Below are 23,982 nucleotides of genomic sequence, written 5' to 3'. Positions count from 1 at the left end.
AACAACCACTACTACTAACACTCTACAATAATAACAACCACTATTACAACCACTCTACTATCACAACAACCACTACTACTACTGCTCTACTATCATAACAACCACTACAACTACTGCTCTACTATCATAACAACCACTACTACAACCACTCTACTATCACAACAACCACTACTACTACTGCTCTACTATCATAACAACCACTACTACTACCACTCTACTATCATAGCAACCACTACTACTACCACTCTACTATCATAACAACCACTACAACTACTGCTCAACTATCATAACAACCACTACTACTACCACTCTACTTTCATAACAATCACTACTACAACCACAACAACCACTATTACTACCACTCTACTGTCATAACAACCACTACTACTAACACTCTACTATCATAAAAACCACTACAACTAACGCTCTACTATCATAACAACCACTACTACTAACCACTCTACTATCATAACAACCACTTCTACTACCACTCTACTTTCACAACAACCACTACTACTACTGCTCTGATATCATAACAACCACTACTACTAACACTCAACTTTCATAACAACCACTACTACCACCACTCTACTATCACAACAACCACTACTACTAACACTCTACTATCATAACAACCACTACTACTACCACTCGACAATCATAACAACCACTACAACTACCACTCTACTATCATAACAATCACTACTACTACCACTCTACTATCACAACAACCACTACTACTACCACTCTACTATCATAACAACCACTATTACCACTCTACTATCATAACAACCACTACTACTACAACTCTACTATCATAACAACCACTACTACTACCACTCTACTATCACAACAACCACTACTACTACCACTCTACTATCACAACCACCACTACTACTACTGCTCTACTATCATAACAACCACTACTACTACCACTCTACTATCATAACAACCACTACAACTACCACTGTACTATCATAAGACCCACTATTACTGCTTTACTATCATAACAACCACTACTACTACCACTCTACTATCACAACAACCACTACTACTACCACTCTACTATCATAACAACAACTTCTATTACCACTCGACTATCACAACAACAACTACAACTACTGCTCTACTATCATAACAACCACTACTACTACCACTCCACTATCACAACAACCACTACTAGTACTGTTCTACTATCATAACAACCACTACTACTACCACTATACTATCATAGCAACCACTACTCCTACCACTCTACTATCATAACAACCACTACAACTACTTCTCTACTATCATAATAACCACTTCTACTACCACTCTACTATCATAACAACCACTACAACTACTGCTCTACTATCATAACAACCACTACTACTACCACTCTATACTACTACCACTCTACTATCACAACAACCACTTCTACTACCACTCTACTATCACAACAACCACTACTACTACTGCTCTGATATCATAACAACCACCACTACTAACACTCAACTATCATAACAACCACTACTACTAACACTCTACAATAATAACAACCACTATTACAACCACTCTACTATCACAACAACCACTACTACTACTGCTCTACTATCATAACAACCACTACTCCTACCACTCTACTATCATAGCAACCACTACTACTACCACTCTACTATCATAACAACCACTACAACTACTGCTCTACTATCATAACAACCACTACTACAACCACTCTACTATCACAACAACCACTACTACTACTGCTCTACTATCATAACAACCACTACTAATACCACTCTACTATCATAGCAACCACTACTACTACCACTCTACTATCATAACAACCACTACAACTACTGCTCTACTATCATAACAACCCCTACTACTACCACTCTACTTTCATAACAACCACTACTACAACCACAACAATCACTATTACTACCACTCTACTGTCATAACAACCACTACTACTAACACTCTACTATCATAAAAACCACTACAACTACCGCTCTACTATCATAACAACCACTACTACTAACCACTCTACTATCATAACAACCACTTCTACTACCACTCTACTTTCACAACAACCACTACTACTACTGCTCTGATATCATAACAACCACTACTACTAACACTTTACTATCACAACAACCACTTCTATTACCACTCTACTATCACAACAACCACTACTACTACTGCTCTGATATCATAACAACCACCACTACTAACACTCAACTATCATAACAACCACTACTACTAACACTCTACAATAATAACAACCACTATTACAACAACTCTACTATCACAACAACCACTACTACTACTGCTCTACTATCATAACAACCACTACTACTACCACTCTACTATCATAGCAACCACTACTACTACCATTCTACTATCATAACAACCACTACAACTACTGCTCTACTATCATAACAACCACTACTACAACCACTCTACTATCACAACAACCACTACTACTACTGCTCTACTATCATAACAACCACTACTACTACCACTCTACTATCATAGCAACCACTACTACTACCACTCTACTATCATAACAACCACTACAACTACTGCTCTACTATCATAACAACCACTACTACTACCACTCTACTTTCATAACAACCACTATTACAACCACAACAACCACTATTACTACCACTCTACTGTCATAACAACCACTACTACTAACACTCTACTATCATAACAACCACTACAACTACTGCTCTACTATCATAACAACCCCTACTACTACCACTCTACTTTCATAACAACCACTACTACAACCACAACAACCACTATTACTACCACTCTACTGTCATAACAACCACTACTACTAACACTACTATCATAAAAACCACTACAACTACCGCTCTACTATCATAACAACCACTACTACTAACCACTCTACTATCATAACAACCACTTCTACTACCACTCTACTTTCACAACAACCACTACTACTACTGCTCTGATATCATAACAACCACTACTACTAACACTTTACTATCACAACAACCACTTCTACTACCACTCTACTATCACAACAACCACTACTACTACTGCTCTGATATCATAACAACCACCACTACTAACACTCAACTATCATAACAACCACTACTACTAACACTCTACAATAATAACAACCACCATTACAACCACTCTACTATCACAACAACCACTACTACTACTGCTCTACTATCATAACAACCACTACTACTACCACTCTACTATCATAGCAACCACTACTACTACCACTCTACTATCATAACAACCACTACAACTACTGCTCTACTATCATAACAACCACTACTACTACCACTCTACTTTCATAACAACCACTATTACAACCACAACAACCACTATTACTACCACTCTACTGTCATAACAACCACTACTACTAACACTCTACTATCATAAAAACCACTACAACTAACGCTCTACTATCATAACAACCACTACTACTAACCACTCTACTATCATAACAACCACTTCTACTACCACTCTACTTTCACAACAACCACTACTACTACTGCTCTGATATCATAACAACCACCACTACTAACACTCAACTATCATAACAACCACTACTACTAACACTCTACAATAATAACAACCACTATTACAACCACTCTACTATCACAACAACCACTACTACTACTGCTCTACTATCATAACAACCACTACTCCTACCACTCTACTATCATAGCAACCACTACTACTACCACTCTACTATCATAACAACCACTACAACTACTGCTCTACTATCATAACAACCACTACTACAACCACTCTACTATCACAACAACCACTACTACTACTGCTCTACTATCATAACAACCACTACTAATACCACTCTACTATCATAGCAACCACTACTACTACCACTCTACTATCATAACAACCACTACAACTACTGCTCTACTATCATAACAACCCCTACTACTACCACTCTACTTTCATAACAACCACTACTACAACCACAACAACCACTATTACTACCACTCTACTGTCATAACAACCACTACTACTAACACTCTACTATCATAAAAACCACTACAACTACCGCTCTACTATCATAACAACCACTACTACTAACCACTCTACTATCATAACAACCACTTCTACTACCACTCTACTTTCACAACAACCACTACTACTACTGCTCTGATATCATAACAACCACTACTACTAACACTTTACTATCACAACAACCACTTCTACTACCACTCTACTATCACAACAACCACTACTACTACTGCTCTGATATCATAACAACCACCACTACTAACACTCAACTATCATAACAACCACTACTACTAACACTCTACAATAATAACAACCACTATTACAACAACTCTACTATAACAACAACCACTACTACTACTGCTCTACTATCATAACAACCACTACTACTACCACTCTACTATCATAGCAACCACTACTACTACCACTCTACTATCATAACAACCACTACAACTACTGCTCTACTATCATAACAACCACTACTACAACCACTCTACTATCACAACAACCACTACTACTACTGCTCTACTATCATAACAACCACTACTACTACCACTCTACTATCATAGCAACCACTACTACTACCACTCTACTATCATAACAACCACTACAACTACTGCTCTACTATCATAACAACCACTACTACTACCACTCTACTTTCATAACAACCACTATTACAACCACAACAACCACTATTACTACCACTCTACTGTCATAACAACCACTACTACTAACACTCTACTATCATAACAACCACTACAACTACTGCTCTACTATCATAACAACCCCTACTACTACCACTCTACTTTCATAACAACCACTACTACAACCACAACAACCACTATTACTACCACTCTACTGTCATAACAACCACTACTACTAACACTACTATCATAAAAACCACTACAACTACCGCTCTACTATCATAACAACCACTACTACTAACCACTCTACTATCATAACAACCACTTCTACTACCACTCTACTTTCACAACAACCACTACTACTACTGCTCTGATATCATAACAACCACTACTACTAACACTTTACTATCACAACAACCACTTCTACTACCACTCTACTATCACAACAACCACTACTACTACTGCTCTGATATCATAACAACCACCACTACTAACACTCAACTATCATAACAACCACTACTACTAACACTCTACAATAATAACAACCACTATTACAACCACTCTACTATCACAACAACCACTACTACTACTGCTCTACTATCATAACAACCACTACTACTACCACTCTACTATCATAGCAACCACTACTACTACCACTCTACTATCATAACAACCACTACAACTACTGCTCTACTATCATAACAACCACTACTACAACCACTCTACTATCACAACAACCACTACTACTACTGCTCTACTATCATAACAACCACTATTACTACCACTCTACTGTCATAACAACCACTACTACTAACACTCTACTATCATAAAAACCACTACAACTAACGCTCTACTATCATAACAACCACTACTACTAACCACTCTACTATCATAACAACCACTTCTACTACCACTCTACTTTCACAACAACCACTACTACTACTGCTCTGATATCATAACAACCACTACTACTAACACTCAACTTTCATAACAACCACTACTACCACCACTCTACTATCACAACATCCACTACTACTAACACTCTACTATCATAACAACCACTACTACTACCACTCGACAATCATAACAACCACTACAACTACCACTCTACTATCATAACAATCACTACTACTACCACTCTACTATCACAACAACCACTACTACTACCACTCTACTATCATAACAACCACTATTACCACTCTACTATCATAACAACCACTACTACTACTGCTCTACTATCACAACAACCACTACTACTACCACTCTACTATCACAACAACCACTACTACTACTGCTCTACTATCATAACAACCACTACTACTACCACTCTACTATCATAACAACCACTACAACTACCACTCTACTATCATAAGACCCACTATTACTGCTTTACTATCATAACAACCACTACTACTACCACTCTACTATCACAACAACCACTACTACTACCACTCTACTATCATAACAACAACTTCTATTACCACTCGACTATCACAACAACAACTACAACTACTGCTCTACTATCATAACAACCACTACTACTACCACTCCACTATCACAACAACCACTACTAGTACTGTTCTACTATCATAACAACCACTACTACTACCACTATACTATCATAGCAACCACTACTCCTACCACTCTACTATCATAACAACCACTACAACTACTTCTCTACTATCATAATAACCACTTCTACTACCACTCTACTATCACAACAACCACTTCTACTACCACTCTACTATCACAACAACCACTACTACTACTGCTCTGATATCATAACAACCACCACTACTAACACTCAACTATCATAACAACCACTACTACTAACACTCTACAATAATAACAACCACTATTACAACCACTCTACTATCACAACAACCACTACTACTACTGCTCTACTATCATAACAACCACTACTACTACCACTCTACTATCATAGCAACCACTACTACTACCACTCTACTATCATAACAACCACTACAACTACTGCTCTACTATCATAACAACCACTACTACAACCACTCTACTATCACAACAACCACTACTACTACTGCTCTACTATCATAGCAACCACTACTACTACCACTCTACTATCATAACAACCACTACAACTACTGCTCTACTATCATAACAACCCCTACTACTACCACTCTACTTTCATAACAACAACTACTACAACCACAACAACCACTATTACTACCACTCTACTGTCATAACAACCACTACTACTAACACTCTACTATCATAAAAACCACTACAACTACCGCTCTACTATCATAACAACCACTACTACTAACCACTCTACTATCATAACAACCACTTCTACTACCACTCTACTTTCACAACAACCACTACTACTACTGCTCTGATATCATAACAACCACTACTACTAACACTTTACTATCACAACAACCACTTCTACTACCACTCTACTATCACAACAACCACTACTACTACTGCTCTGATATCATAACAACCACCACTACTAACACTCAACTATCATAACAACCACTACTACTAACACTCTACAATAATAACAACCACTATTACAACCACTCTACTATCACAACAACCACTACTACTACTGCTCTACTATCATAACAACCACTACTACTACCACTCTACTATCATAGCAACCACTACTACTACCACTCTACTATCATAACAACCACTACAACTACTGCTCTACTATCATAACAACCACTACTACAACCACTCTACTATCACAACAACCACTACTACTACTGCTCTACTATCATAACAACCACTACTAATACCACTCTACTATCATAGCAACCACTACTACTACCACTCTACTATCATAACAACCACTACAACTACTGCTCTACTATCATAACAACCCCTACTACTACCACTCTACTTTCATAACAACCACTACTACAACCACAACAACCACTATTACTACCACTCTACTGTCATAACAACCACTACTACTAACACTCTACTATCATAAAAACCACAACTACCGCTCTACTATCATAACAACCACTACTACTAACCACTCTACTATCATAACAACCACTTCTACTACCACTCTACTTTCACAACAACCACTACTACTACTGCTCTGATATCATAACAACCACTACTACTAACACTTTACTATCACAACAACCACTTCTACTACCACTCTACTATCACAACAACCACTACTACTACTGCTCTGATATCATAACAACCACCACTACTAACACTCAACTATCATAACAACCACTACTACTAACACTCTACAATAATAACAACCACTATTACAACAACTCTACTATCACAACAACCACTACTACTACTGCTCTACTATCATAACAACCACTACTACTACCACTCTACTATCATAGCAACCACTACTACTACCACTCTACTATCATAACAACCACTACAACTACTGCTCTACTATCATAACAACCACTACTACAACCACTCTACTATCACAACAACCACTACTACTACTGCTCTACTATCATAACAACCACTACTACTACCACTCTACTATCATAGCAACCACTACTACTACCACTCTACTATCATAACAACCACTACAACTACTGCTCTACTATCATAACAACCACTACTACTACCACTCTACTTTCATAACAACCACTATTACAACCACAACAACCACTATTACTACCACTCTACTGTCATAACAACCACTACTACTAACACTCTACTATCATAACAACCACTACAACTACTGCTCTACTATCATAACAACCCCTACTACTACCACTCTACTTTCATAACAACCACTACTACAACCACAACAACCACTATTACTACCACTCTACTGTCATAACAACCACTACTACTAACACTACTATCATAAAAACCACTACAACTACCGCTCTACTATCATAACAACCACTACTACTAACCACTCTACTGTCATAACAACCACTTCTACTACCACTCTACTTTCACAACAACCACTACTACTACTGCTCTGATATCATAACAACCACTACTACTAACACTTTACTATCACAACAACCACTTCTACTACCACTCTACTATCACAACAACCACTACTACTACTGCTCTGATATCATAACAACCACCACTACTAACACTCAACTATCATAACAACCACTACTACTAACACTCTACAATAATAACAACCACTATTACAACCACTCTACTATCACAACAACCACTACTACTACTGCTCTACTATCATAACAACCACTACTACTACCACTCTACTATCATAGCAACCACTACTACTACCACTCTACTATCATAACAACCACTACAACTACTGCTCTACTATCATAACAACCACTACTACAACCACTCTACTATCACAACAACCACTACTACTACTGCTCTACTATCATAACAACCACTACTACTACCACTCTACTATCATAGCAACCACTACTACTACCACTCTACTATCATAACAACCACTACAACTACTGCTCTACTATCATAACAACCACTACTACTACCACTCTACTTTCATAACAACCACTATTACAACCACAACAACCACTATTACTACCACTCTACTGTCATAACAACCACTACTACTAACACTCTACTATCATAAAAACCACTACAACTAACGCTCTACTATCATAACAACCACTACTACTAACCACTCTACTATCATAACAACCACTTCTACTACCACTCTACTTTCACAACAACCACTACTACTACTGCTCTGATATCATAACAACCACTACTACTAACACTCAACTTTCATAACAACCACTACTACCACCACTCTACTATCACAACATCCACTACTACTAACACTCTACTATCATAACAACCACTACTACTACCACTCGACAATCATAACAACCACTACAACTACCACTCTACTATCATAACAATCACTACTACTACCACTCTACTATCACAACAACCACTACTACTACCACTCTACTATCATAACAACCACTATTACCACTCTACTATCATAACAACCACTACTACTACTGCTCTACAATCACAACAACCACTACTACTACCACTCTACTATCACAACAACCACTACTACTACTGCTCTACTATCATAACAACCACTACTACTACCACTCTACTATCATAACAACCACTACAACTACCACTCTACTATCACAACAACCACTACTACTACCACTCTACTATCATAACAACAACTTCTATTACCACTCGACTATCACAACAACAACTACAACTACTGCTCTACTATCATAACAACCACTACTACTACCACTCCACTATCACAACAACCACTACTAGTACTGTTCTACTATCATAACAACCACTACTACTACCACTATACTATCATAGCAACCACTACTCCTACCACTCTACTATCATAACAACCACTACAACTACTTCTCTACTATCATAATAACCACTTCTACTACCACTCTACTATCACAACAACCACTTCTACTACCACTCTACTATCACAACAACCACTACTACTACTGCTCTGATATCATAACAACCACCACTACTAACACTCAACTATCATAACAACCACTACTACTAACACTCTACAATAATAACAACCACTATTACAACCACTCTACTATCACAACAACCACTACTACTACTGCTCTACTATCATAACAACCACTACTACTACCACTCTACTATCATAGCAACCACTACTACTACCACTCTACTATCATAACAACCACTACAACTACTGCTCTACTATCATAACAACCACTACTACAACCACTCTACTATCACAACAACCACTACTACTACTGCTCTACTATCATAGCAACCACTACTACTACCACTCTACTATCATAACAACCACTACAACTACTGCTCTACTATCATAACAACCCCTACTACTACCACTCTACTTTCATAACAACAACTACTACAACCACAACAACCACTATTACTACCACTCTACTGTCATAACAACCACTACTACTAACACTCTACTATCATAAAAACCACTACAACTACCGCTCTACTATCATAACAACCACTACTACTAACCACTCTACTATCATAACAACCACTTCTACTACCACTCTACTTTCACAACAACCACTACTACTACTGCTCTGATATCATAACAACCACTACTACTAACACTTTACTATCACAACAACCACTTCTACTACCACTCTACTATCACAACAACCACTACTACTACTGCTCTGATATCATAACAACCACCACTACTAACACTCAACTATCATAACAACCACTACTACTAACACTCTACAATAATAACAACCACTATTACAACCACTCTACTATCACAACAACCACTACTACTACTGCTCTACTATCATAACAACCACTACTACTACCACTCTACTATCATAGCAACCACTACTACTACCACTCTACTATCATAACAACCACTACAACTACTGCTCTACTATCATAACAACCACTACTACAACCACTCTACTATCACAACAACCACTACTACTACTGCTCTACTATCATAACAACCACTACTACTACCACTCTACTATCATAGCAATCACTACTACTACCACTCTACTATCATAACAACCACTACAACTACTGCTCTACTATCATAACAACCCCTACTACTACCACTCTACTTTCATAACAACCACTACTACAACCACAACAACCACTATTACTACCACTCTACTGTCATAACAACCACTACTACTAACACTCTACTATCATAAAAACCACTACAACTAACGCTCTACTATCATAACAACCACTACTACTAACCACTCTACTATCATAACAACCACTTCTACTACCACTCTACTTTCACAACAACCACTACTACTACTGCTCTGATATCATAACAACCACTACTACTAACACTCAACTTTCATAACAACCACTACTACCACCACTCTACTGTCACAACATCCACTACTACTAACACTCTACTATCATAACAACCACTACTACTACCACTCGACAATCATAACAACCACTACAACTACCACTCTACTATCATAACAATCACTACTACTACCACTCTACTATCACAACAACCACTACTACTACCACTCTACTATCATAACAACCACTATTACCACTCTACTATCATAACAACCACTACTACTACTGCTCTACTATCACAACAACCACTACTACTACCACTCTACTATCACAACAACCACTACTACTACTGCTCTACTATCATAACAACCACTACTACTACCACTCTACTATCATAACAACCACTACAACTACCACTCTACTATCATAAGACCCACTATTACTGCTTTACTATCATAACAACCACTACTACTACCACTCTACTATCACAACAACCACTACTACTACCACTCTACTATCATAACAACAACTTCTATTACCACTCGACTATCACAACAACAACTACAACTACTGCTCTACTATCATAACAACCACTACTACTACCACTCCACTATCACAACAACCACTACTAGTACTGTTCTACTATCATAACAACCACTACTACTACCACTATACTATCATAGCAACCACTACTCCTACCACTCTACTATCATAACAACCACTACAACTACTTCTCTACTATCATAATAACCACTTCTTCTACCACTCTACTATCATAACAACCACTACAACTACTGCTCTACTATCATAACAACCACTACTACTACCACTCTATACTACTACCACTCTACTATCACAACAACCACTTCTACTACCACTCTACTATCACAACAACCACTACTACTACTGCTCTGATATCATAACAACCACCACTACTAACACTCAACTATCATAACAACCACTACTACTAACACTCTACAATAATAACAACCACTATTACAACCACTCTACTATCACAACAACCACTACTACTACTGCTCTACTATCATAACAACCACTACTACTACCACTCTACTATCATAGCAACCACTACTACTACCACTCTACTATCATAACAACCACTACAACTATTGCTCTACTATCATAACAACCACTACTACAACCACTCTACTATCACAACAACCACTACTACTACTGCTCGACTATCATAACAACCACTACTACTACCACTCTACTATCATAGCAACCACTACTACTACCACTCTACTATCATAACAACCACTACAACTACTGCTCTACTATCATAACAACCACTACTACTACCACTCTACTTTCATAACAACCACTACTTCTACTGCTATACTATCATAACAACCACTACTACTGCTCTACTATCATAACCAACACAACTACTGCTCTACTATCATAACAAGCACTACTACTACACTTCTACTATCTTAACAACCACTACTACTGCTTTACTATCATAACCACAACTACTATTACTCTTCTATCATAACAACCAGTACCACTACTGCTCTACTATCATAACAACCACTACTTCTACTGCTCTTCTCTCATAACCACCACTACAACTTCTGCTCAACTATCATAACCACCATTACAACTTCTGCTCTACTATCATAAAAACCACTACTACTGCTCTACTATCATAACAACCACTAGTACTGTTCTAATATCATAACAACCACTAGTACTGTTCTACTACCATAACAACCACTTCTACTGCTCTTCTATCATTACAACCAGTACTACTACTGCTTTACCATCATAACAACCTGTACTACTGCTCTACTAGCACAACAACCACTATTACTGCTCTACTATCATAACAACCACTACTACTGCTCTACTATCATAACCAACACAACTACTGCTCTACTATCATAACAACCACTACTACTGCTCTACTATCATAACAACCACTACTACTGCTCTACTATCATAACCAACACAACTACTGCTCTACTATCATAACAACCACTAATACTGCTCTACTATCATAACAACCACTACTACTGCTCTACTATCATAACAAGCACTACTACTACAGTTCTACTATCTTAACAACCACTACTACTGCTCTACTATCATAACCACAACTACTATTACTCTACTATCATAACAACCAGTTCCACTACTGCTCTACTATCATAACAACCACTACTTCTACTGCTCTTCTCTCAGAACCACCACTACAACTTCTGCTCAACTATCATAACCACCATTACAACTTCTGCTCTACTATCATAACAACCACTACCACTACTGCTATACTATCATAACAACCACTACTACTGCTCTACTATCATAACAAGCATTACTTCGACTGCTTTACTATAATAACCACCACTACTACTACTGCTCTACTATCATAGCAACTACTACTCCTGCTCTACTATCATAACCACCACTACAACTTCTGCTCTACTATCATAACTACTACTACTACCACTGCTCTACTATCATAACCACCACTACTACTACTGCTCTACTATCATAACAACCACTACTACTACTGCTCTACTATCATAACCACCACTACTACTGCTCTACTATCATAACCACCACTACTCCTGCTCTACTATCATATCCACCACTACTACTGCTCTACTATCATTACCACCACTACTACTGCTCTACTATCATATCCACCACTACTACTGCTCTACTATCATTACCACCACTACTACTGCTCTACTATCATAACAACCACTACTACTACTGTTCTACTATCATAACAACCACTACTATATCTGCTATACTGTCACAACAACCACTACTACTGCTCTACTATCACAACAACCACTACTACTACTCTACTATCATAACCACCACTACTACTACTCTACTATCATAACCACCACTACTACTACTCTACTATCATAACCACCACTACTACTACTCTACTATCATAACCACCACTACTACTGCTCTACTATCATAACCACCACTACTACTACTCTACTATCATAACCACCACTACTACTACTGCTCTACTATCATAACCACCACTACTACTACTCTACTATCATAACCACCACTACTACTACTCTACTATCATAACCACCACTACTACTACTCTACTATCATAACCACCACTACTACTACTCTACTATCATTACCACCACTACTACTACTCTACTATCATAACCACCACTACTACTGCTCTACTATCATAACCACAACTACTATTACTCTACTATCATAACCACCACTACTACTACTCTACTATCATTACCACCACTACTACTACTCTACTATCATAACCACCACTACTACTGCTCTACTATCATAACCACACCTATTACCGCTCTACTCTCATAATAACAACTACTGCTGTTGCTCTACTATCATAACAACCCCTATTACTGTTCCACTATCACAACAACAACCAGTTATGCTACAGAAGTTACTATTACTACTACTACTAGTACTGCTAATTCTACCTGTAGTAACTTGACAAGGAATGCCCACAAGCAATTCAATATTACTTTCCTTTACTTTCAACCTAAGAAATAAAAGGTGTATAACCATTTACAAACAGTACAAATACAGAGAAGTGATACAGCCCACTCAACCTGTGGTAGAGTCACATTGAACAGGTACAACTCTGGGTTATCATCAGAGGGGAAAAGTCACGGTTAAGGCCAATGCCAATAATAACCATGAACACATGAATAGTAATCAACACTATAGTGTCAACACTGTAACACTACTGATACTTCTATTACAACTGTCCAGGGTTATAGTGCCAAGTTTATTTTAATTGCATCACTTCAGGATACTAATTGAAATTCAAGCCCTGGGGTTGAAAGTCCTCATAGTATTTATTGTCTGACTGAATTTAAATTTAGCTGAACCAAACCCTGCTATAGTACTGACCTCTCTACTACCTCCTATGCTGTCGTTGCTTAAATCATGCCGGCCCAGTCAGCCGTGTGATTTGACTAATGGGACTTCTGTTGAACATCATTAGCCGTTTAGCCAGACTCCACAGCTACAGTAACAGATGGACCAGGGCATATTGGAACGCAACAACAGACTGAGGTACCTGTATAAAGCTGCCTTCTCAAAGAGAAGACGAGAATCTTTAGAAAAATTGCCACTTTCTGTGCCTTTTTTCCACTTGACTTTGAGTGTCTCTCTTCAGTCTTGACCTTCACCAATGACAAATTGATATGGATAACTGCCATATTGAAACACAATGACACAGAATAGGAAAAGCATACACACACACGTTCCTCCAAACAAAAACCTTTTACTAAGCTCTGTCTCATCCCTGGGGCTTTCTCTCCACTTGACTGTGCTTTCTGTGATTTCTATTCGCTCTCTCTTTCTCTCTCTCTGTCTCTGTGTCTCTCTCTCTCTCTGTGTGTCTCTCTCTCTGTCTCTCTCTCTGTCTCTCTCTCTGTGTGTGTGTCTCTCTCTCTCTCTGTATGTCTCTGTGTCTCTGTGTCTCTCTCTCTCTCTCGCTCTCTCTCTCTCTCTCTCTCTCAGACCATAGCTGTAGACTGTTTTTGTTTTGATGGCATCCTTCTCTCTTCGCACCTCCAGCCAGCTCCAACCAGCTCCAGCCTGCCAAATCTGGCAGGTGTGTCAAATCCACACAGTACATCTGACCTACTTGGCAGGTGAGGTCAGGTAGAACTGGCGCTGCCACCACACAGCTGGCATGTTCCAGCAAGGTGGTTTTAGGGAAAACATGGGCAATAGGGGGTAGGGGCAATTCTGTCAAACGGCCACCCATGACACCCTGCCAGACATGTTCACAGACGTGTGGGTACATGGTAGCTGCCTGGGCGGCAAAGTATATATAATCCCATGTTTCTATCAAGCCCTAGACAAAACAACCAACTGCTTCTCAAATCATATACAAACTACTGCTTGTATCAAACCCTATGCAAACTACTTTAGATCTCAAAAGGAGAAAGGAAACCTTTGTGCACTGCAGAGGTGCTGGTTGTGGAGAGATCAATAAGATCTCAGAGTCACACATTGTGCAACCATTATCCAGAGAAAATGGTGATAGATGCTATAGATCTCACATGAGGCAGTGTGTAACGACACAACTATTACAGTTCATCAAATCATCGGTCAGTGTCTCTCCTCCTGAATGCAGTTATGACAAGACATAACAACATGACATAATATAAACTGACATAGGAGGAATAACGGAATAATGGAATAGAAGAGGATGTCAGAAAGGAAATGTGAATGTGAGAAACATCTCCTATCCTCTAGGAATAAATCCTCTTCTTTAGTAATCCCCACATACAGTATAATGCCTTCCTATTACCAGATCCATCCTCACTTAACAGCTGCTCTTACTAGAGCCCTCCACCATACTGCACCATTGTTCAGCCTGGGGTACACAGACGTAAGAGCAAGGGCGTGCTAAACGCCACAAATAACATAAATAAAAGCAACAACAAATACAACCTGTGAGTGCACATCTGAACGCTCCGTTTCCCATGCATAGAGTGTTTCCCATGTGGTCCGGGTGTTTAACTCTTACCCAGGATCTTGTTTCATAGACTTTATCAGTGTGTAGGCAGCTAAAGGGCTTTGTCCGCCACGCCACGAGCAAAGACGGTTAAACAACGAATCAAGCCAAACAAGGAGCATCCTATTGAGACAATACAGTGTGTGTGTGTGTGTGTGTGTGTGTGTGTGTGTGTGTGTGTGTGTGTGTGTGTGTGTGTGTGTGTGTGTGTGTAGACTGTAAAAATGACAATTAAGCATTAGTGTTTTGACAGCCTCTGCTAAAAACAGCCTTTCTCACTATTACAGGCTAAATCTCTTTCTCTCTAATCCCCGACTTGGAAATGGACAATGGACAAACATAGTGCTATAATAACACCCTATCAGAATTCAATTATTGAATTATCTGGCTCACTGTCATCTCTATTTCTACTGAAATGTCTATATGTGTCTCTACTATTCCTTGAGGTTTAGTCAGTCTGTCTGTTTCATCCATTATTTCTTGCAGTCCATTTCTGTCCTTCTCTCCCTCTGTCTCTTTGTGCCTCTCCGTCTCTCTCTCTGGTCCTCAGCTTATCTGTAATGACTATAAAACTGTCACAAGTTGTGATGATCCCCCCAAACAACACTGACACACACAAACTAAATATTTCCTTTCATCAGATGGAAGACAGAGAGAAAAGGGAGAGATGAGGAAGAGAGGAAGGTATATAAAAAGAGATTCTCAAGAATAGTGCTGCTACTAATGCCTGAAAGCCATAGTACAGCATCCCTCATTCCTCAGGCCTTATCCCCTGTTCAACATCCCTCATTCCTCAGCCTTATCCCCAGTTCAACATCCCTCATTCATCAGGCCTTATCCCCTGTTCAACATCCCTCATTCCTCAGCCTTATCCCCAGTTCAACATCCCTCATTCCTCAGCCTTATCCCCTGTTCAACATCCCTCATTCCTCAGGCCTTATCCTCTGTTCAACATCCCTCATTCCTCAGCCTTATCCCCTGTTCAACATCCCTCATTCCTCAGCCTTATCCCCAGTTCAACATCCCTCATTCCTCAGCCTTATCCCCTGTTCAACATCCCTCATTCATCAGGCCACATCCCCTGTTCAACATCCCTCATTCATCAGGCCTTATCCTCTGTTCAACATCCCTCATTCCTCAGGCCTCATCCCCTGTTCAACATCCCTCATTCATCAGGCCTCATCCCCTGTTCAACATCCCTCATTCATCAGGCCTCATCCCCTGTTCAACATCCCTCATTCCTCAGGCCTCATCCCCTGTTCAACATCCCTCATTCATCAGGCCTCATCCCCTGTTCAACATCCCTCATTCCTCAGCCTTATCCCCTGTTCAACATCCCTCATTCCTCAGCCTTATCCCCAGTTCAACATCCCTCATTCATCAGGCCACATCCCCTGTTCAACATCCCTCATTCATCAGGCCTTATCCTCTGTTCAACATCCCTCATTCCTCAGGCCTCATCCCTGTTCAACATCCCTCATTCATCAGGCCTCATCCCCTGTTCAACATCCCTCATTCCTCAGGCCGTGTCCCCTGTTCAACATCCCTCATTCCTCAGGCCTCATCCCCTGTTCAACATCCCTCATTCCTCAGGCCGTGTCCCCTGTTCAACATCCCTCATTCATCAGGCCTTATCCCCTGTTCAACATCCCTCATTCCTCAGGCCTTATCCCCTGTTCAACATCCCTCATTCCTCAGGCCTTATCCCCTGTTCAACATCCCTCATTCCTCAGGCCTTATCCCCTGTTCAACATCCCTCATTCCTCAGGCCTCATCCCCTGTTCAACATCCCTCATTCCTCAGGCCTTATCCCCTGTTCAACATCCCTCATTCATCAGGCCTCATCCCCTGTTCAACATCCCTCATTCCTCAGGCCTCATCCCCTGTTCAACATCCCTCATTCCTCAGGCCGTGTCCCCTGTTCAACATCCCTCATTCATCAGGCCTTATCCCCTGTTCAACATCCCTCATTCCTCAGGCCTTATCCCCTGTTCAACATCCCTCATTCCTCAGGCCTTATCCCCTGTTCAACATCCCTCATTCCTCAGGCCTCATCCCCTGTTCAACATCCCTCATTCCTCAGGCCTTATCCCCTGTTCAACATCCCTCATTCATCAGGCCTCATCCCCTGTTCAACATCCCTCATTCCTCAGGCCTTATCCCCTGTTCAACATCCCTCATTCATCAGGCCTCATCCCCTGTTCAACATCCCTCATTCATCAGGCCTCATCCCCTGTTCAACATCCCTCATTCCTCAGGCCTTATCCCCTGTTCAACATCCCTCATTCCTCAGGCCTTATCCCCTGTTCAACATCCCTCATTCCTCAGGCCTTATCCCCTGTTCAAGATCCCTCATTCCTCAGGCCTCGTTCCCTGTTCAAGATCCCTCATTCCTCAGGCCTCATCCCCTGTTCAGGGTCCCTCACTCCTATGATCCCCAGTTCATCTCAGCATAGCATTTGCCCCTGTTCCCATCATGACCCAACAAATCATCACCATCTCCCCACCTTATTCCCTCAGCCAGTCCCAATTCATTCCCTCCCCCTTCCCCTTGGCCCTAACCCTCCAGTATTTGCAGATCTATAAGGTGGAAGCAATATGGTGGAAGCTCTAAAACAGAACTGCTGATACCTATCCAGACCTTACAGATCTGCAAACATCAAATGGTTAGGACCAAGGGGTAGGTGTAGGGAGCATCTTGCCTTACCATTTGCCCTTTGACCTCCATTTCCCCCTTTCTCCTCCCCTCTCCTTTTTACCCCCTACCACACCTTAAACTTTCCCCAAGTCTCCCCTCACTCTCTACATCCTTCCCCTTCCTCCATCCCTCCTCCGCCCCTGTCCTCACCGTCTCCCTTCCTCCTCCCGTCCTCCCTTGTCCTCCCCATCTCCCGGCCTCCTTCCTCCTCCCCTCCTCCCCTGTCCTCACCGTCTCCCACCAGCTGCAGCAGGGCCAGGTCGAGGGGGCGTTTCCAGCGGGAGTTCTTGTGCAGGGCGATACCGTAGCCTGTGGTGGCAAATACCTTCCCAGAGCCTATGGTCATCACCTTTGACAAGCAAACATCAATCAATCAATCAAGCAAGCAACTACTCACTCAATCACTCACTCACCCAACCAATCAACCAAGCAATACATCACATTTTGTATTGCTATTTTCACAAATGCAATTTTCACAAAGTGACAGCAACCGGCTATCTAGCTGACAATAAAACACAATAAAGGAGTAAATAGATAGAATACATCAAGTCAAACTTGTCTGGTCATCACCTTACAACCCTCGTCTTTCCTGGCCATGTAGTTCAACACAGCTGCATCGTAGATAAAGGCATCCAACTTCCTGTAGAGAGAGCGGGGGAGTTAAAGAGTTAATAGAACAGGGGGATGGAGTAGAGAAAGAGAAAGGCAAGAGTTGAGAGAGTGAGAGAGATCTGAAGTTAGAACGAGAGAGAGGGAGAAGAGAGAAAGGGAGAAAGTGCTAAAGAGAGTGAAAAGTAAAGAGAGTGAAAGAGAGAGGGGATGGAAGGTGGAGAGAGAAGGATTTATACAGTACTGTGAGAAAAGAGATGGGAGGAGAGAGAGAGAGGGAAAGACGATTTACACACTTCCAGGGCAAAAGACACATGGGGGAGAGAGATAGAGAGTGATGAGTATTATAAAGTTTAAGCACAAACACACCGAGAGAACACACAGGGGAGGAAATAACCAGAGAGAGAGAGAGAGAGAGAGAGAGAGAGAGAGGGTGGGTGGGGGAGAGGGCATATATTAAAGAAAGGAAAGGAAATAATGATGGAGAGATAAAGAGAGGTTGAGGTAGAGCGAAAGAGAGAGAGAGAAGAGGGGTGAGAGAGGAAGACAGAGGGAGTGACAGAGAGCATCTCATTCCCAGCACATTAACAGTGTTCTATAAATGGGGTGGTGAGGCAATCGGGGAGAGATGATGACAGGGGCTTAGTGACAGTAAACTGTAAGGATTATACAACCCAGCAGACATATGATGCAGATTTAACAAGAGAAGAAGAGAGGAGAAGGGAAAAGAGGAGAGGTATGTAGAGAGAAGGAGAGGAGAGAGTAGAGGAGAGGGATGCAGAGAGAAGGATAGGAGAGAGTAGAGGAGAGGGATGCAGAGAGAAGGAGAGGAGAGAGTAGAGGAGAGGTATGCAGAGAGAAGGAGAGGAGAGAGTAGAGGAGAGGTATGCAGAGAGAAGGAGAGGAGAGAGTAGAGGAGAGGGATGCAGAGAAATGGAGAGGAGAGAGTAGAGGAGCGGGATGCAAAGAGAAGGAGAGGAGAGAGTAGAGGAGAGGGATGCAGAGAAACGGAGAGGCGAGAGTAGAGGAGAGGGATGCAAAGAGAAGGAGAGGAGAGAGTAGAGGAGAGGGATGCAGAGAAACGGAGAGGAGAGAGTAGAGGAGCGTGATGCAGAGAGAAGGAGAGGAGAGAGTAGAGGAGAGGGATGCAGAGAAACGGAGAGGAGAGGGTAGAGGAGAGGGATGCAGAGAGAAGGAGAAAAGAGAATAGAGGAGAGGTATGCAGTGAAACGGAGAGGAGAGAGTAGAGGAGAGGTATGCAGAGAAATGGAGAGGAGAGAGTAGAGGAGAGGGATGCAGAGCTACGGAGAGGAGAGAGTAGAGGAGAGGGATGCAGAGAGAAGGAGAAAAGAGAATAGAGGAGAGGTATGCAGAGAAACGGAGAGGAGAGAGTAGAGGAGAGGTATGCAGAGAAACGGAGAGGAGAGAGTAGAGGAGAGGGATGCAGAGAAACGGAGAGGAGAGAGTAGAGGAGAGGGATGCAGAGAAACGGAGAGGAGAGAGTAGAGGAGAGGGATGCAGAGAGAAGGATAGGAGAGAGTAGCGGAGAGGGATGCAGAGAGAAGGAGAGGAGAGAGTAGAGGAGAGTTATGCAGAGAGAAGGAGAGGAGAGAGTAGATGAGAGGTATGCAGAGAGAAGGAGAGGAGAGAGTAGAGGAGAGGGATGCAGAGAGAAGGAGAGGAGAGAGTAGAGGAGAGGGATGCAAAGAGAAGGAGAGGAGAGGGTAGAGGAGAGGGATGGAGAGAGAAGGAGAGTAGAGTGTAGAGGGGAGGGATGCAGCGAGAAGGAGAGGAGAGTGGAGAGGGGAGGGGAGGGATGCAGAGAGAAGGAGAGGAGAGGGGAGAGGAGAGGGTAGAGGGGAGGGATGCAGAGAGAAGAAGAGTAGAGCGATGGAGAGAGAAGGAGAGGAGAGGGGAGAGGAGAGGGATGGAGAAAGAAGGAGAGGAGAGTGTAGAGGAGAGGGATGCAGAGAGAATGGGAGGAGAGGGTAGAGGAGAGGTGTGGAGAGAGAAGGAGAGTAGAGGGGAGAGGAGAGGGTAGAGGGGAGGGATGCAGAGAGAAGGAGAGGAGAGAGTAGAGGAGAGGGATGCAGAGAAACGGAGAGGAGAGAGTAGAGGAGAGGGATGCAGAGAGAAGGAGATGAGAGGGGAGAGGAGAGGAGAGGAGAGGGTAGAGGGGAGGGATGGAGAGAGAAGGAGAGGATAGGGGAGAGGAGAGGGATGGAGAAAGAAGGAGAGGAGAGTGTAGAGGGGAGGGATGCAGAGAGAAGGAGAGTAGAGGGATGGAGAGAGAAGGAGAGGGGAGAGGAGAGGGATGGAGAAAGAAGGAGAGGAGAGTGTAGAGGAAAGGGATGCAGAGAGAAGGAGAGGAGAGGGTAGAGGAGAGGGTAGAGGGGAGGATGCAGAGAGAAGGAGAGGAGAGGGTAGAGGAGAGGGTAGAGGGGAGGATGCAGAGAGAAGGAGAGGAGAGGGGAGAGGAGAGGGTAGAGGGGAGGGATGCAGAGTGAAGGAGAGGAGAGGGATGCAGAGAGAAGGAGAGGAGAGGGGAGAGGAGAGGGGTGGAGAAAGAAGGAGAGGAGAGTGTAGAGGGGAGGGTTGCAGCGAGAAGGAGAGGAGAGAGTAGAGGAGAGGTGTGGAGAGAGAAGGAGAGGAGAGGGTAGAGGAGAGAGATGGAGAGAGAAGGACAGGAGAGGGTAGAGGAGAGGGATGGAGAGAGAATGAGAGGAGAGGGGGGAAGTATTTGACTGTTTCTGTAAAAATTTTGGGTGAGAAGTTTTAGGGTGAGAGGTTGATATTGTGAGAGGGAAGTTTAGGGGAAAGAGTGAGAGTGAGGGGGTCATCTCATAGACATAGTTCAGATCCCAGAGGGGACAGAAAGAAAGACAGACCCAGTCTTGAGGTTGTTAATGGCGTCCTCCACCCCTCTCTGGTTATATTTGACCATGTAATGGTGCATGCCAGGGTAGTTACTGCGGATGTTCTTCTCTGTACTTCCATTGGGCACCGTGCCAAACTTCAGAGGGGGGTACTGCTCTGTGGGGTGCTGGAACTGAAAGAGAGGTGAGAAAGGTGAGTTTGAGATGGGCTAAACATCCCTATTTTATGAAGAAACAATGGGCCTATATTTGAATAGAGAGGGGATAAGCCTGTGCTTTGCTACAGTACAAGGAAGTATATTTTTTTCTACATCAGAGAACCATAGAGGCTAAACCACATAAACCGTATGAATCCAGTTGTATTGTAAAATAAGTGTATCTGTAGCCATGTCCAATCACCATAACACTGAGCAGTATCACTACAACAAAGTATTGACCATAAAGCACTGAGCTGTAATAGACCATGACAGTACACTCAACATCAAGCTCAAAATACCATGCTATCATATTCAACCAAAACATTGAACATCAGAGAGCAGAGAGAGAGAAAGAAAGAGAGAGAGAGGGAGAGAGAGAGAGAGCGAGAGAGGGGGAGAGAGAGAGAGAGAGAGAGAGAGAGAGAGAGAGAGAGAGAGAGAGAGAGAGAGAGAGAGGGAGCCTGGACATCAAGGTGTGCTTGCGAGTGAAATTGATGTTAAACTGAACATATTTTTAAACATTGGTACATCAGAATCAAACCCTTACCTATAACCCTTACCTATAACCCTTACCTATAACCCTTACCTATAACCTTTACCTATAACCCTTACCTATAACACTTACCTATAACCC

At 41.6% G+C, this 23,982-nt stretch overlaps 1 protein-coding gene across 1 annotated transcript in view; it reads right to left on the bottom strand.

Moving 5' to 3' along the window:
* LOC110503718 (uncharacterized) overlaps nt 1-23,982 on the bottom strand; it is a 127,859-nt gene that overhangs the window by 37,911 nt on the left and 65,966 nt on the right. Inside the window, exons 11-13 of the mRNA XM_090191338.1 lie at nt 23,164-23,324; nt 20,237-20,306; nt 19,898-20,015 (exon numbers count right to left, since the gene is read on the bottom strand). Of these exons, the coding sequence (XP_090047464.1) occupies nt 19,898-20,015; nt 20,237-20,306; nt 23,164-23,324 (349 nt within the window). The remainder of the gene's footprint in view (nt 1-19,897; nt 20,016-20,236; nt 20,307-23,163; nt 23,325-23,982) is intronic.

The sequence above is a fragment of the Oncorhynchus mykiss genome, chromosome 2, assembly GCF_057628025.1.
Source record: "Oncorhynchus mykiss isolate SJ-2025 chromosome 2, ASM5762802v1, whole genome shotgun sequence".
NCBI lineage: Eukaryota > Metazoa > Chordata > Actinopteri > Salmoniformes > Salmonidae > Oncorhynchus > Oncorhynchus mykiss.
The sequence above is the reverse complement of the archived record's forward strand: the minus strand, read 5'-3'. Positions and strand labels throughout refer to the sequence as shown.